This window comes from Peromyscus maniculatus, chromosome 17 (assembly GCF_049852395.1).
Source record: "Peromyscus maniculatus bairdii isolate BWxNUB_F1_BW_parent chromosome 17, HU_Pman_BW_mat_3.1, whole genome shotgun sequence".
In the NCBI taxonomy this organism is placed as follows: domain Eukaryota; kingdom Metazoa; phylum Chordata; class Mammalia; order Rodentia; family Cricetidae; genus Peromyscus; species Peromyscus maniculatus.
Genome location: NC_134868.1, coordinates 27,874,611 through 27,890,118, shown reverse-complemented (window position 1 = coordinate 27,890,118; position 15,508 = coordinate 27,874,611). Strand labels below are relative to the sequence as shown.

At 38.4% G+C, this 15,508-nt stretch overlaps 1 protein-coding gene across 49 annotated transcripts in view; it reads left to right on the top strand.

Moving 5' to 3' along the window:
• Positions 1-15,508, top strand: part of Sorbs2 (sorbin and SH3 domain containing 2) — a 206,028-nt gene that overhangs the window by 103,738 nt on the left and 86,782 nt on the right. For 43 of the 49 annotated variants that reach the window (XM_076553416.1, XM_076553422.1, XM_076553424.1 and 40 more), the window contains 2 exons: positions 8,517-8,566; positions 14,160-14,252. In XM_076553416.1, the coding sequence (XP_076409531.1) occupies positions 8,557-8,566; positions 14,160-14,252 (103 nt within the window). In that variant the 5' untranslated portion in view covers positions 8,517-8,556. The remainder of the gene's footprint in view (positions 1-8,516; positions 8,567-14,159; positions 14,253-15,508) is intronic. The other 6 variants (XM_076553425.1, XM_076553406.1, XM_076553393.1 and 3 more) reach the window with 1 other exon arrangement.

The following is a 15,508-nucleotide window of genomic DNA, read 5'->3' as shown; positions in this document are numbered from 1 at the left end:
CGCTGTCACAATTCTTTGTCTTCTCTCATGTGGATACCCTCTGCAGAACTAACAAGTATGTCCTTTTGTTCTCTCTTCAAAAGAAGGTAAAGTCACACAGTCAGAAAAAAAGGAACTCCTTAAAAATGAGTGTTTCTTCACCTCTTATTCCTTCTGAACACTGGGCACATAGGGATGTCATACAAGAATCTTGGTGGAGTCCTTGCTAAGTTCTAGAGAATCATCCTTGCACTCCAAAAAGAGTAGTGTCACCTATGTGATTATAGTACCACATTTCTGATGTTAGAGATAAGTAACTTTGACAATGAAAATATAAGACATCTGTCTTTATTGCACATTTCCATAGAGCCAAAGGAATGCTACACTAAACAGTCCGACAAAATATCAGAAATATATTTTAATAATTATCATGTATCTTCACACAGTTTTTTTTCCCTCTGCTTTTGACCCATTGTTTTCCTCCTTAGGATTTCTACAACAAGCCAACTTACCAAATGTGAAATGTATACAAAGGAACTGACAATAGTTTGTGGTGGTAATCTAATTGTACTGAAATGTGATTTTGATTGTATGTTAATAAATAAAGTTGCCCGGGGGTCAGAGCTATTAGAGCCATAGCAAGAGTGTGGCGGTGGTGGCACACGCCTTTAATCCCATAGATCTCTGTGTGTTCAGGGATACAGCCAGCATTGGAGACATATGCCTTTAAGACCTAGGGGGCTGTACATTCAGACAGTGACGAGGCAGTCACGTGTTTGGGTTTACAACCAATGAGAAGGCAGAACAAAATACTATAAATAGACGAACAGACAGGAAATAGGTCTCTTTCGGGAAGCTGGGACACCGCAGACGGAAGGGTGAGATTTTAGCTCTGAGCTCTGACCTCTCGGCAACTTTATTTATTAACATACAATCAAAATCACATTTCAGAAAAAAGGGGAAGTCCTGTGGATATCATTCTATATAAATAAAACACTGATGGCCAGTGACCAGGCAGTGACCAGGCAGGAAGTAGGTTGCCAGGCAGGAAGTAGGTGGGACAAGGAGAGAGGAGAATTCTGGGAAGTGGAAGGCTGAGGGGAGAGACACTGCAAGCCACCACCAGGAGAAGCAGCATGTGAAGACTCTGGTAAGCCACCAGCCACGTGGCAAGGTATAGATTTATAGAAATGGGTTAATTTAAGATAAAAGAACAGTTAGCAAGAAGCCTGCCACGGCCATACAGTTTATAAGTGATATAAGCGTCTAAGTGATTATTTTATACGTGGATTGTGGGACTGCGGGGCTTGATGGAACCTGGAGAGAAGCCCTCCAGCAACAAAAGTTTCATTCTGGATAAACTTAAAAAGAAATACACCATTGACACATGAAGACTAATCGACCAGGTTAATTTCATACTACCCCTTCATGGAAATTCAAATTCCGGGTGACAGATGGGGTTTCTCCACTGCATCTCTGAGACATTTATAAGATTACTAGAACTGCTCAATCAACCCTGTCATTGCCAAGTTATCTCAATGTTTTCTCAGGTGTTCATCAAACAGGTGTATTAAACCAGAAGAAATGTGACTGTGTCTTTAACAGTCAATTAGCAACACGTGGGATTATTTTACAGTCATAATTTGGTAACATGCCATGGAGGTACTTTAGAAGACACATACCTTTTACATTTCTGGGGTTTTCATAGAAAAAGCAGCAATAGCCATGGGCCTGGATTTAGAAAATCAAAATAATGCTTTCCATCTGGATTTGCACAGTACCTGGGAGAAAAGAGTTTGTGACAAGCAGCCATGATTCCCTCTTCGTCTTGGAAGAATAAGCCTGTGGTTCTGTTAACAGTTTCCATTTTATTCATCAACCAGTTTTGTTTTCCATCACACATCCTCATAGTTTGTTCTTTCTCTTACCCTTCATAACCCAATATTTAATTAACACTATGCTGTGAGGCTTAAGGAGGGCTTGATCTTGATTTCAAGCTTTGCTTCAGGATTCCTTGAAGAAGGAAGCATGTTCTTTATTAAGACTCCAGAGAGCTGAGCTGCCTCTCAAGTGTCAGCTTGTTGCTCTGTCATCTTGGAAAAAAACTTTTTATATATATATCCTCATATATCAATCCTCAGAAATCTGTTTTCTTACAGGGCTGGAATTTAGAAAACAAAATATATATCAAACCATAAATCTCTGTTCCTACTAAAGCATGTAATGTTTGTCTCAATGTATGTCCTAAAGTATAAAATATGGAAAACTAAACCAGCAAATGGAATACTTTTTAATGTCAGAGTGTTATCAATATATAAAAACTAGAACAGAAAATATAAAGCTTTATTGTAGAGGGAAATTCTACCAAGTACACAATTTTAAAAGCTAGTTATTGTTAAAGATCAAAAATGTTCCCCAAGATAGGGATAGGTACTTCTGGGATAGTGACAGGGAGAGAAGCTAGTCTTGTGAGGATGCTAGAACACTTCCATTTGTCTCACAGTCCATTGTGTTACATTTTATGAGCATCTCTTTCCTGCAGCCATCTTCCAGGATTCTAAACCATCAACAGCCATGGCAAAGACATTTTAAAGGCTCATCATCGCCACCTTCTAGTATCACTCTCTTCGGCTTTCGCAGTCTTGACTGTGGTTATACTAAGTGGGTAGTGGTCACTCCAAATGTTTCCTGAAGTTTGTCTTATCACATTCCCGGCAGTGTTTGAAAAAAAAAAATGTCCTAAATAAATGAAAGATCTGTTGAGAGTTGTCCTCCCAACCTGCCTGGACTGAGTCCACCAGGTTGATCGCAGTCCTTGGGGGAGGATTTGCCCTGGAGGAGGTGGGAATGGGGGGTGGGCTGGGGGTAAAGGGAGGGGGTGGGAGGAGGGAGAATAGGGGAACCTGTGGCTGATATGTAGAACTGAATGGTATTGTAAAATAAAATAAATAAAATTTAAAAAAAAAAAAAACTAAAAGCTTAAAAAAAAAAAAAAGAGTTGTCCTCCCAGAGAGCAGAAATCCTCCTCAGTTCCAGTATTCTGTTAAATTGGGGTGGGGTAATTGGGGGATGGGAGAATGTGTACAGATTAACTAATAAACCATAGAGCTTGCCTCAATCTGGAGTGATGCAATAACTCCCTTTACATCTGTCAGAAAATTCTAGGTTATCTTCTTTTTTGTCATCTTGTTGTTGTGTGTGTGAGAGACAGAGAGAAAGAGAGAGACATACAGGGTTTCTCTGGGTTGTCCTGACTGTCCTGGAACTCACTCTGTAGATTAGGGTGCCCTCAGGTTCACAGTGATCTGCCTCCTGAGTGCTAGGATTAAAGGCGAGCACCACTACCACTGGTTTAGGTTATTTTCTTATAACATAGTCAAAGATAAAGGCCTGCTTTAACATAAGGGATGATGTATGCTGTTCATGCTAAGTGGGGGAAAAGGTAGATTTGATTTGCTGCAGCTGTTGAAGATGATCAATAGCATAGTATACATTGTATTGGTGATTCAAGGTAGATGTAATTTGAACCCAGTCATTCTTGCCACCATGTCTTCTCTGTATTTCAATGTTTTCTGTGACCAATAATCCAGTACCACAGAACGGGAAAGTTGTAAAGAACAGGGCTTATTTTAACTTTTCTTTTAGGTGTAAGGGAGACATCTTAGAACATCATATGGCAAGGGACTAAGAGTCGGGGTATTGTCTGTGATGCTTCGGATTTGTTTCCCTCTCCTTTGGAAGCCACCAGGATTCAGTTGTGCGGGCTCCATCCTAATGACCTTACCTAATTCTAATCACTTTGAAAGGACCCCACCTCTAAACACCATCATAAAGGTTACTAGCCTTTTAATAACTGACAATGGAGATTAACTCTCACATATGAAGCTCTAGGAGGCACCAACTATTTTTTAACCACAGCACCTTCCTTCCAATACTATTTGATTCACTGTCACTATGTTAGGGGACTATTCTAATTGACTGTCTATAATCTTTTTTGTGCCTGACTCACCAGATTCTCTTTGGGGATCTTCATTTTTATGAAGAATCCATTTGATTTATGTTGCGTAATCCCATGTGATTTTCCTAGTACCGCACTGTTAAATCGAACAAATGGCTATCTTAATGAAAAACAAAATGTGCAATTCAAACACCGAGAGGCATAGTTTAATTATCTGCAAGGATTGTAAGCATACACGACACTGGAAAAGTAGGATGCTAAAGTAATATTTCATGTGACCATGCACAAGAAATTTAACATTCATTTAGAGTATTTTGCAGACTTCATGTTTGTGTAGGGTTATGTACTTATATAAAGGCATGTGTGCACATGTGCATACTGATGTGTTATTCACATGTGTCTGTGAAGGCCAAATATTAATGTTGATGTCTTCTTCAGTTACTCTCTGCCTTAATTTTTTGGGACAGGTTCTCACCGAATCTAGATTTCACTAGTGGGCAAGGCTGACTAGCCAGAGAGGCACAGCATTCTGCTATGGTGTAATTGCATCCAGCTTTGGTGCCAGGGAATCCACACTCAGGTCATCAAGCTTAGGCAACAAAGAGTTTACCAACAGAGCCATCTCCTCAACCCCTATTGCTGACTTTGAAGCATTGAGGAAATACCAGCCTTACCTGTCTACCACTGACTTCTGTCTTCAGTATGGCTTTAGGGAAAATGTGTGTTTTGGAAAATCCATAACTGTTTTGAGTAGTTCACATGGTAACATCCCCAAAAGAACAATTACAGAGGTCCTTCAACCCATGATTTTTTTCAGAGTTTTTCCCCAGATACCAGGCAATTTAATATGATTTAAAAGAATGATATATGTTCTTATAACAATCATTAGTAAGTAGCTCCTTGATCTTTTGGGGTTTTTTAGTACTTTTAATTACTTCTCTTCATTCCTAAATAATGATGTTGAATGTGTTGAGTCCCATTGAAGTGCCTAATTTGCCTTCTTAATACTGTGAGCCCATCCACAAGGTCCATTAGCTGAGTAATAGTGGGAGGTAGCATCCTTATGCATGGAACATCGTGCCCTTATAGCTACAGTGATGAGTTTTGTACCACCCACCTGGAGACAGAGGAATTGATATGTGGGGGACAATTTAGAAGAAGTATTCAGAAAGGGATTTGAGGTGTGTTTTTGTTTTCAAAACTAAGGAAATATAAAGAACAAAATGAACTGATTGGCATTTACTTGTAACTATTTCAAAAAAACATGTTGACATATTCCCACAGATAAGTAATGCTAAATGTCAACCTGAATGAAGCCATTTGGCTCTAATTGAGACATGAACTGATTTAGCAATTTTAAATACTTCTTATCTCACTACAGACAGAGAGAAAATGGGAAGTGCTTTGACCACTTAAGGTATTTTAACCAGAAAGGGTGGTACAAAAGAGATCATTTCAAAGAACACATAAAATTCAAGTTGGACCTTAATGTATAGCATATTACCATCTTCATATTTAAAATACATCTCTAAGCAATCTAACATCCCAGCGTTTTCTCACTGTATAGACTATCCACATACTTACACCTAAATTATGTAGACCATCAATATATTCCTTCAAAATAGCTGTATCAATTTGAGTGATTAAAATCATTCTATGGAAAAAATTAAAGCCTTAACTTTTGGCTCAAATTTAGTCTCTCCCTTGATCTATGACCTTGATGTTTACACTCAGCTCTACCAAAATAACATGACTTATGCAGAATTCTTGGGTAAAACTGGAGGAAAGATACTGCTTCAGCTCTTCTTCAGAATACATGGCTGATTATGATGATAAATAATAAATCCATACATTATTGTAAGTCTGTGGCCACAGTTGTGTTGCTATGTGGTCAAACCTCTTAGGACGCCCAATCAGAGGAAAACTTGCACAGTCTATTCTTCCAGGCACGTTGAAAACAAAGGCCCCTCTGCTCCACAAAACAATAGTGAGGTATCAATAATGGAAAGGCAGTTGGTACAATTAAAAGATTTTAACACAACATCATGTTGTTGCTGAAGTATCAACCAGTAGTACAATCCATTGTCATACACATGCTGGAAACAAATTAGTCCCCCCCCCCCAAGTAAAACAAATCCATTGCTATGCATATACTGAATTGATACAATGTTGCTTTTTCTGTCCACTTTGTAAAGAACTGATTTAAGTAAATATGGCCCTGCACAACCTATGAAAAATTATTTTGACCCATTAATGTACTAGGCTCTTTGTTCTGTGGACTTGTCTTCTTTGGGTAAATGATTTATATTTTATGGCCCATTGTCATAGCTTTGGCCCTGGTTCAATTCCAATTTAAGAAAATACTTGCAGTGCGGTCTTTGAGTAGCATGCAAACACTCCAAGAATTTGATGCTCCCCAGAATAATCTATGCTTCTTATGCAAGTGCAGTCAAATGCACTTTTTTTTTCAGAACAGAACAAAAGAGATTGGATTCTCTGTAGCTTAAATTGCTTCAAGAGTTCTCAGTGGTGGAATTGCTAATGGCTTTGTGCAAACAAGGGAGACTGAATCATGCATTTTTATTAGTCACCCAAGAAGCCTTTGGGTTTTAGGTTATTCTTAAGCGTGCAAACACCAAGGCTCATCTCTAAGAACCTCAAAAACGTCTTGCCTGATTAGGAAGTTAGTCATTTAATGTTTTGACAACTAAAACAATATAATGTTCAAAAAACTAACAAATTACCCTTAGAAGTAACAGGATACATCATTTTAAAAATGAGCAACCCAAGGGTTGGTGGCGCCTTCCTTTGTTCTGCTTAATCCTCCTTTGCTGTCTGAGAGTCCAATGTTTTGCAAATATCTGCACTGAGTTCTAATAATACAGGTTGATGCTAATTCTCCACTCTGTGTAGAAGCGTTATTTTAGACATTAGCAGCTTTTGAAGTCTGAGAATCAGCCCTCATTCCACAGTGATCTCTTCATCTGTTCAGTTTTATTCTGGTGTGAACACTGCCTTCCTCATCAGTGTTATTCTGGTGTGAACACTGCCTTCCTCATCAGCCAATATTACTCTGGTGTGAACACTGCCTTCCTCATCAGCCAATATTACTCTGGTGTGAACACTGCCTTCCTCATCAGCCAGTATTACTCTGGAGTGAACACCGCCTTCCTCATCAGTTCAATATTCTTCCGGTGTGAATACTGCCTTCCTCATCAGTCAGCATTATTCCGGTGTGAGCATTGCCTTCCTCATCAGTCAGTAGTATTCCGGTGTGAACATTGCCTTCCTCATTCCCCTTTAAAACCTGAATCAGTCTTCACCATAATATGTTGCCTTGTTCCAGAAGGCACGGTGAGGTCGAATTTGGGAAATGTCCTTACAGTTCTCGTGTTCTGGGATTATTTACCCCTTCTTGTTTTAGAAGTTGCCTCAGCTGTGGTCACAGACATCCCTTGAGGCCACTATTCCATTTATTTTGTCCATTTAAGGGGAACATACTGAAAATTTTGCTACTGGGAGATTAAAATAAATACATTGAGAGGAACATTCTCAAAGCTCCTGCACAGACCACTGCCTTCTCCCTTGGGCCCATTGGCATCCCTTCCCTACAGGCAATAAGGCTGCCAAGTCCACTGTTCAGAAAAATGCCAGAGTGGAGAAACAAGGTTAAAAAACCAGCCAGGAACGTGCTTCTTTATATGTATACATTAAAAACTAAAAGGTAAAATATGATAAAATGACTTTTTAAAAGTACATTGCCTATGAAAATTGATCCACATGTGTAAGGTAATGATTCCAAGATACCAGCCTATGTTTTCTGAAATTCTAGAAAATGATACTTAACAGTGAATTCTTTGTAGTGTTAAAGAAAAATCAATCACATGGATATTTGTTTAAAAAAAAAAAAAGACTTCCTTTGTGTGCCAAGTTTGGATCATGAGGTCTCACACAAGTTAGGCATAGAAATTAAACATCTTAAAATGAAATTTGAGGCTATGTGTATAATACACTGGGTAGAACACATGCTTGGTTTGCATGAGGCTGAGTTTAGTCTACAGCAAAGAAGGAAGCAAAGCCAGACAGAAAGGAAGGGAGGGAGGTCTCCATTTTCAACCATCACTGATTACCATTATATGAAAATAGAACTTTATTATAAGACAAAATGATTGAACCCTAAGTTGAATGGAATTATCAATTCTGCCCTCCTTATTAAACTTTGCCTTAAGCAAGATTAATGATAATGTGGCATTAACTTATAAGTCAGCAGTTCTCAACCTGTGGGGGGCAACCTCTTTGGGCTTTGGGTGGCAACTGGGTTCACCTAAGACCATGGGAAAACAGATATTTACATTACAATTTGTAATAGTAGCAAAATTAGTTATGAAGTAGCAAGGAAAATAATTTTATGGTTGGGGGTCACCCTAACATGAGGAACTGTACCAAAGGGTCCCAGCATTAGGAAGATCAAGAACCCCTGTCTTAGGTACACCAAAACCAAATATACTTTCACAGCATTTTGTTCCATGATTTAGTATGCAAACTCTTGAATCACCTCTTTTTTTTTTTCCCTTTACAGGAAAACTGAGGACTTTAATAACAAACCTTTCAAGGTGAAAATGAATACAGGTATGCTTTTTTTCTATGCTCTTTAGCTCTGCTCTTTAAGCCACCTTGGTTCTACATTCGCATAGCACTGTATTGATTGTAAATGTGAGGCTGAGTTTCCAAATATTTGGAGAGTTACATTCCATTATCATCATGTCCCAATCTTATAGCCCAAGGTACAGGTTTTTTTGTTGTTACCTGCCATTACTGATCTTTTATTATATATTTTCTATGTGTGTGTGTTCATGTAGCAGGTACACATGTGTTCAGGTGTGTGTGTATGGAGACCACAAATTAACCTTCAGTATCATTCCTTGCTTTTTAGTCCAGCTTGATTTTGAGGTAGGGTCTCTCATTTGGCCTGGAGCTCTGTGATTAGACTAGGCTAGCTGTCTTGTGAGCTCCAGGTGTCCCCCAGTCTCTGCATCTCCAGTACTGGACTTATCAAGCACATGCTACTGCGCCCAGCTTTTTAAATTTTAGTTCTGAGGATCCCACTGAAACTTTCAAACTTGAATGGCAAACACTTTACCAGCTCAGCGATTATCTCAGCCCTTTCTAGTTGTTGGGTTTTTGTTTGTTTGTTTCAATTAACTCTTAAAGCTGCTTGAAATTGTGTTTATACATTTGAAATCTCTTACTTAAAATATGTTAGGTTCAAAAGCAAATGGTTCTGGTGAACAGTGTTTAACCTTTTCTACTTTATAAACTGTTTATGTTGACAAGGTCAGAAGATAGAATTCCAAAACCTCATGTAAAATGAGTTCGATTAATTCTTTATTATCACAATATACATAAAACCATAAGCATGTTATTTTTAGACTTATACACAGTATCCTTAACTATTTTAACACAAATACCCCTGAACATTTTAACTGTAAAATGATTTATAAATGCCTGATAAATACATAAAATGTCACTTCGGTCCCACAGCAGACCTCTTTGGCTTGTATCTTCACTTTCCCTCATTGTCGATGGTCTCATACACAGTACACTAGCATGCAGTAATTAAAACAACTTTCTCATTGAAACCCTGTAACTGTGTCATAGCTCATGGCTGGAGAATTGTTTTAGCCAGCCGCCCCACAGCAGAGCAAAAGGAACTCCCAGGTCATTCTTTTTCGTCAAGCTCCTTGTATCAAAGTGTCTAGAAGAAGGATTAACAGCTGGCTGGTAAGAGCCAGTATTTAATCCCTAGATCAAGCCTGGAGACACGTGCCAGTTCCACCTCGCTATGGCATCTTCTTAGCTAAAACCTGCTCAAACTGGCCTCAGAGAACACTGTCAGCTGGCTCCTGAGGACAGAGCCCACATGTAGATGGACGTTTAGAGAAGTGAGCAAGACAGGGTGTTCGAGAAAGAACTGATGACCTTCTCAGAGAGCCAAGTGGAGGAGTTTTTACAAGTGAAGATGGGTTTGCCTTCTCCAGTCTCCTCTGCCTAATGATAGCTATCATTTCATTTTGCACTTACAATGTAAATGACTGTGATGAGCCATTTTGCACTCTATGGAGTGACCACAGAGTCACTCCAGCAGACTGTTCACATGAAGAGGTGGGGTTTACTCACTATTTCAGAGATATCGCCTCTGAAGATTTAAGTTCTACACGGCTTCCCAAAATAGGATTTTCCCATTATGAGAAATTTGCATATATAATTATACTAAACATACAGTACTTATATACAATATATTCAACAGTTGGTCTTCACATTCCTATAATCATGTCCTAATAATCAAGTTGGCATGGAGAAACTGGGAAATTGTTTAACTCTCTGGTGTCTGAACAAAGTTACTGCTCAGCAGCATAAATAGAAACCTCTATAACAACCTTTCATTTATAAGGAGTGATCTTGACGCTAGATGGGCACAAGTGTGCATAAAATTGGGTTGCCTATGTGGATAGATTTACCTACGGAAACATGCAAGTTTAGTTGTAAGTTGAAACCCTTTGCTTAAGATTCCAAAGTAATGTTACAATGTTGCAATAAAAACATGCTACATTTAAAAATATGGATGGCAAATATTTAGGTAGAAGTTAGATAGGTACATATTGCTTTCAAAAACAAATTATTGTCACTGCATTTACAAAAATAAGGGATAATTGATTCCTGAGTAACTAATAAATAAAATTGGCTCACCTTATTTATCTATACATTATTAATGATATATAATATTTTTTAAAACTCTATATACCAGAGCCAGGCGGTGGTGGTGCACGCCTTTAATCCCAGCACTCAGAGAGGCAGAGGCAGGCTGATCTCTGTGAGTTCGAGGCCAGCCTGGTCTACAGAGCGAGTTCCAGGAAAGGCACAAAACTACACAGAGAAACCCCGTCTCGAAAAACCAAAAACAAAAACTTCTATATACCAGGTTTGAGACAGGTGCTCAGTTGAGTAAAGTGTTTGCTGCTCAGTCGTAATCCTAATCCCCCAGGTAAAAAGCCATGTACAGAACAAGCACTGGTAATCTCAGTACTGGGAGGCAGAGAGTTCTAATCAGTGGGCTCCACCCTCAGTGAAAGATTCTGTCTTTAGGATAGAGAGAGAAACAGGGGATTCTCTTAACCTTGATCCCTGGCCTCCAGAAGCACCTACATGGACAGTTCACACATACACATATATATGTCACATACATGCAAAAAAAAAGCCTACTTAACAGTCGCTACGGTCTAAAAATTCTTTTATATCTAATATTTACTTTTAATCAGATGTATAACAAACTATCCAAGGAGAATGAGTTTCATGTTTGCATTTTAGAATGCCTAAACTATGACCTAGCTCCACTCAATAGCAACTGACTTATTACTTTCTAATGCATAAGAATTCACTACCATTAAAAACGGGGAAAGATAATTCATAGACTATGGTTTACCCACCTAAGTGTTTTCTAGACGTGGAAACAGCAGCCAGGCATCTTGAAGCTCAGTGGAAGGACACTCAGCCAGGCTGTGGTCCGTGGATAACTGTGATGGAGGGACCAGCACTGGGTTGCCGTGGATAACTGTGATGGAAGGACCAGCACTGGGTTGCCATGGATAACTGTGATGATGGGACCAGCACTGGGTTGCCGTGGATAACTGTGATGGTGGGACCAGCACTGGGTTGCCGTGGATAACTGTGATGGAGGGACCAGCACTGGGTTGCCGTGGATAACTGTGATGGAGGGACCAGCCCTGGGTTGCCGTGGATACCTGTGATGGAGGGACCAGCACTGGGTTGCTTTAGGATGAGCTATGTATCAGAGATAGCATTCTCATATTGAGTCCTAAAAACATCTTCAAAAATCAATATATAAGTAGAAACAGAATGTTAATTTCTAGTGGTTTTGTCTGTTGTACCAATTTCACAGCCTCAACTTTTAAAAATAAGCCCTTTAATAAGTGTTAGCCAAGAGTCTCCATTTACTTGGTCTAAAAATTCCCACACTTATTTTTGTCTCACAGTGACGATGTCTGGGTATTATTTTTTCAGGTTGCTTCTAAGCCTAAATGAAGTATCTAATAATTCTATTGATTAAGCAGTTTGGTGCAAACAATATAATAAGCATTTATGTCCTAACAATTTAAAAGTCATTTGACAAAATAATCCATGTGCATTGAAAGAAGAATAGTAATTTACTTTTAATGTAACCACAATTACTTAATAGTGGTATGGGTGTACCTGTCATGCCCCGAGACTTCTCAGACCAGGAAATGCAGTTGCACATAACCGCTCTTGTTCACGGCTCCAAAATGACTTTCATAGGGCACTTGCTTTTTAACATAGCAACCCTCCACAAACTAGCACTTAGAAATACAACGTGATCAAAATATAACATAAGCTGTAAGATTGAAACTCTCAACTACCTCAATCTAATATTTCCTAAAGTGCCCCTCTGTTTTAAGCAAAATTTTTCAATATTCTCCAATGGCCTTGTGGATTCGTGGGGATGGCACAGGGCATCTTAGCACACAGTTTGGACATCCTGTGCTTGAACCATTTCTCTCAATCTTCTCATTTTGAAATGCTATCCTTTCATCTCCACTCATTTTTAGACAACAAAAGTTTAAAAGAACCAGGAAAATGAAATACTTCTAAAAGTGATGCCACTTTTCACTTTCAACACCCTTAACTACCCAGCCCTTTTAGACCAGCTAGAAGTGACTAGATCGTATGTCCTATGTGCTGTCCAGTGGCATTATGCAGATTTTCCCAGACATGCTGTCTCTCATAGGATTTTAGCAAATTGAACATAGCTATTGGTGTTCTGTTGAGGGTATCTTCAGCTGTAATTTTCTACCATTTGTGTCTTTCTCTATTGGTTGCTAGCTATAGATTTTTTTTATTCTTTTAGCTTATCTGCATTTTGTGTTTCAATTCAGGTTTCTTGTTTAATGGTTTCTGTGTTTAAAAGTTTATAATTTTAAGTTAGATTTTATGTTAGAAAAGTTACACCAATTTTGTAATCTATTGACCTCACTCTTTTATGACTTTTACCAGTAATTAATACATAATTCCAAATCTCTATTCTCTTATGTTTAATTAATAGGCTGGGTATTTTCTCTATGAAGTAAGGAATAAAGAAAGCATATCACAAGAAATAACAAGTATATTCTCATATTGTTGGTTATCTGGCTTGTCTTTTTGTATGTTCACCTTCAAAAGGAGAACTGAGGTTGTTTTGATGATCAGGGAACGATGGAAAACTATTTACTGCACATGCTATATTACCAAGGAATGTGGGAGCAGAATCAGAGGCTATGCAGAAATAGAACTCTAACCTTTCAATCTTGGAGACTGGTCTTCCAAATTTAGAAGTCTCAACTTCTCATAGCATAGAAAATGGCCGATGCATTTGAACATATTTCACTTCACGTTTTGATTTTCTTAGCACGGACATAGACTATGCCATGGCTATTATTCAAAAGCACAAGAGCAATCCATTCGTTTTAAAAATATGCTCATTTCACTGTGTATATCAATGCTGCCCATTTCAATTAGAATAACTATTTCAGAACAGTGGACAGACATGAAATTGCATAGTGCTGTGTGTTTCCTTGGGACTTGTGTATATGAAGTATATAATGCCTATGACAGCTGAAAAATATTACTTCAAGAATTATTAAATCAAGGCAACTCATCCTGATCACCTTTAGTAATCATAAATAGGATAGATTAAATGTAATCTAAATTATTTACATAGGTGTGTAATAATATAATAAAGTGCCATAATAAGTATGGCACTTTAGGCTGAAATACAGGTAATCCATAACTCCAAAGGCTAGCTGTGCTGTTTCTGGACTTGGTGTGCATTCAATACTAACAGTGTCAACAAAACTGAGCTCTGTATGTGAGATATCATTAAGTAAAAAATGATGAACGTTAAATATAAAACTTTTTGTTTCATTTTAAAGCATTGCTGTCTCTCTCTCTGAGCAGACCCCTGGTTTTTCACTTTGGTTTTACTTTGTTTCTTTTAGTTTAGGAGTGAAATTTGCAGGTGTATCCGTGACTACTAATGCTCAACTGTTCATCTTTCTCATGAGTGTCTGACACGTCCCACTTAAAATGCATGACATTGCATGTGCCTTCTCTGTTGCCTTGGCCTCTGCTAGATCATTGTTTTTGCTTCCAGATAGCGGTGGGTGTGCTCGCAAACGTGCCGCCATGTCTGTTACGTTAACATCTGTGAAGAGAGTTCAAAGTTCTCCAAACCTATTGGCTGCAGGTATAACATCACTAACTCACAGTGTCATACTTGAATGGCTTCACCTCGCCTCTCTCTTTCCACAATTATCTTGTTGGGATGTGTACAGGGAGTTTAAGTGCCTTTTAGATCCCCCACTCAATCTTATTTTTTTCTAATCCCAAGAATAGCTTCTATCCTTGCTGGTTTTGTTCTAAAAATAAAAAGCCAAAGGAAACCGATACCTTGTTAAAAACAAACATTTAAAAATATAATTAAAAGCATCAGTCACTTGCCAAAAATATGTTAACTGTAAATGTTAATAACTATTTACGTTTTTGTTATCTCATGAGCTAAAGTAACATGATACTTTGAGAATTCAGGGTTAGGAAAAAACACTTGATCAACATAGATCTTTATTACTATGGTTCTTCCCAAAGATTGCAAACAGAAAACAGACCTTCTTGCATCTATCTCATACACACTTTAGAATGTATCAAAACCTTAATCAATTTAGACTCATATGAACCCACAGATAAAAATATACTTCAGAAGGCAAAGAGGATGGGACATGCCAGCATCCACTGAGGTAGCTCTCTTTTCACTGTCTGTGATGACCTACCTGTGCCACTGTGCCACAGGCTTCATCTAGAGAGTCTGCAGCTAGGGAAGGTCAGCTGGCATCCCAGCCTGCCCCTAGATCCTTGAGGGAGTAGCACAAACCTCCTGGTAACTGGTTAGTTAATTGGTTGATGTGGCTGCCGTCTAGGGTTCCCTCGGGTTTATTTATAAGATTAATTAGTTATATAGAAGGAGGAGGAAAGTGATGGAGTCGCTAAATAATTTTAAATCTCATTCTGTGTTTCAGTCTTCTGTAAACATGTTTAGTGGTCATTTGGTACTGAGGATGCCCTACCCAGTTTTATTAAAGAAAAACAAACTTTTAAAGGTGACTTCCACTTCCACCCTCTTCCCCAGCTCACAAATGGATTTCAGGGTCCAAATTTAAATGTCAAGTCAGGAGTCTCATATTGTCCTTCTTTACATCAAACCACTAAAATGTTTGTAATCTGATCTCATCTGGGTTTAAAAACCACTCTGAATATGTTTGTTCATGCACATGTGAGTATGAAAAGATATTATAAAAGCTACAGATGTATTTATACTAGATGCATGAGAGATGAGAATGATGGAAAGTAAAATAAATAAAAGGCAGGTACATTGTACTATTGGGATGCCTGAACCATGGATTTCACTGGCATTTCAACCAAGTAAAATCTCAGATGTGACCACTGATG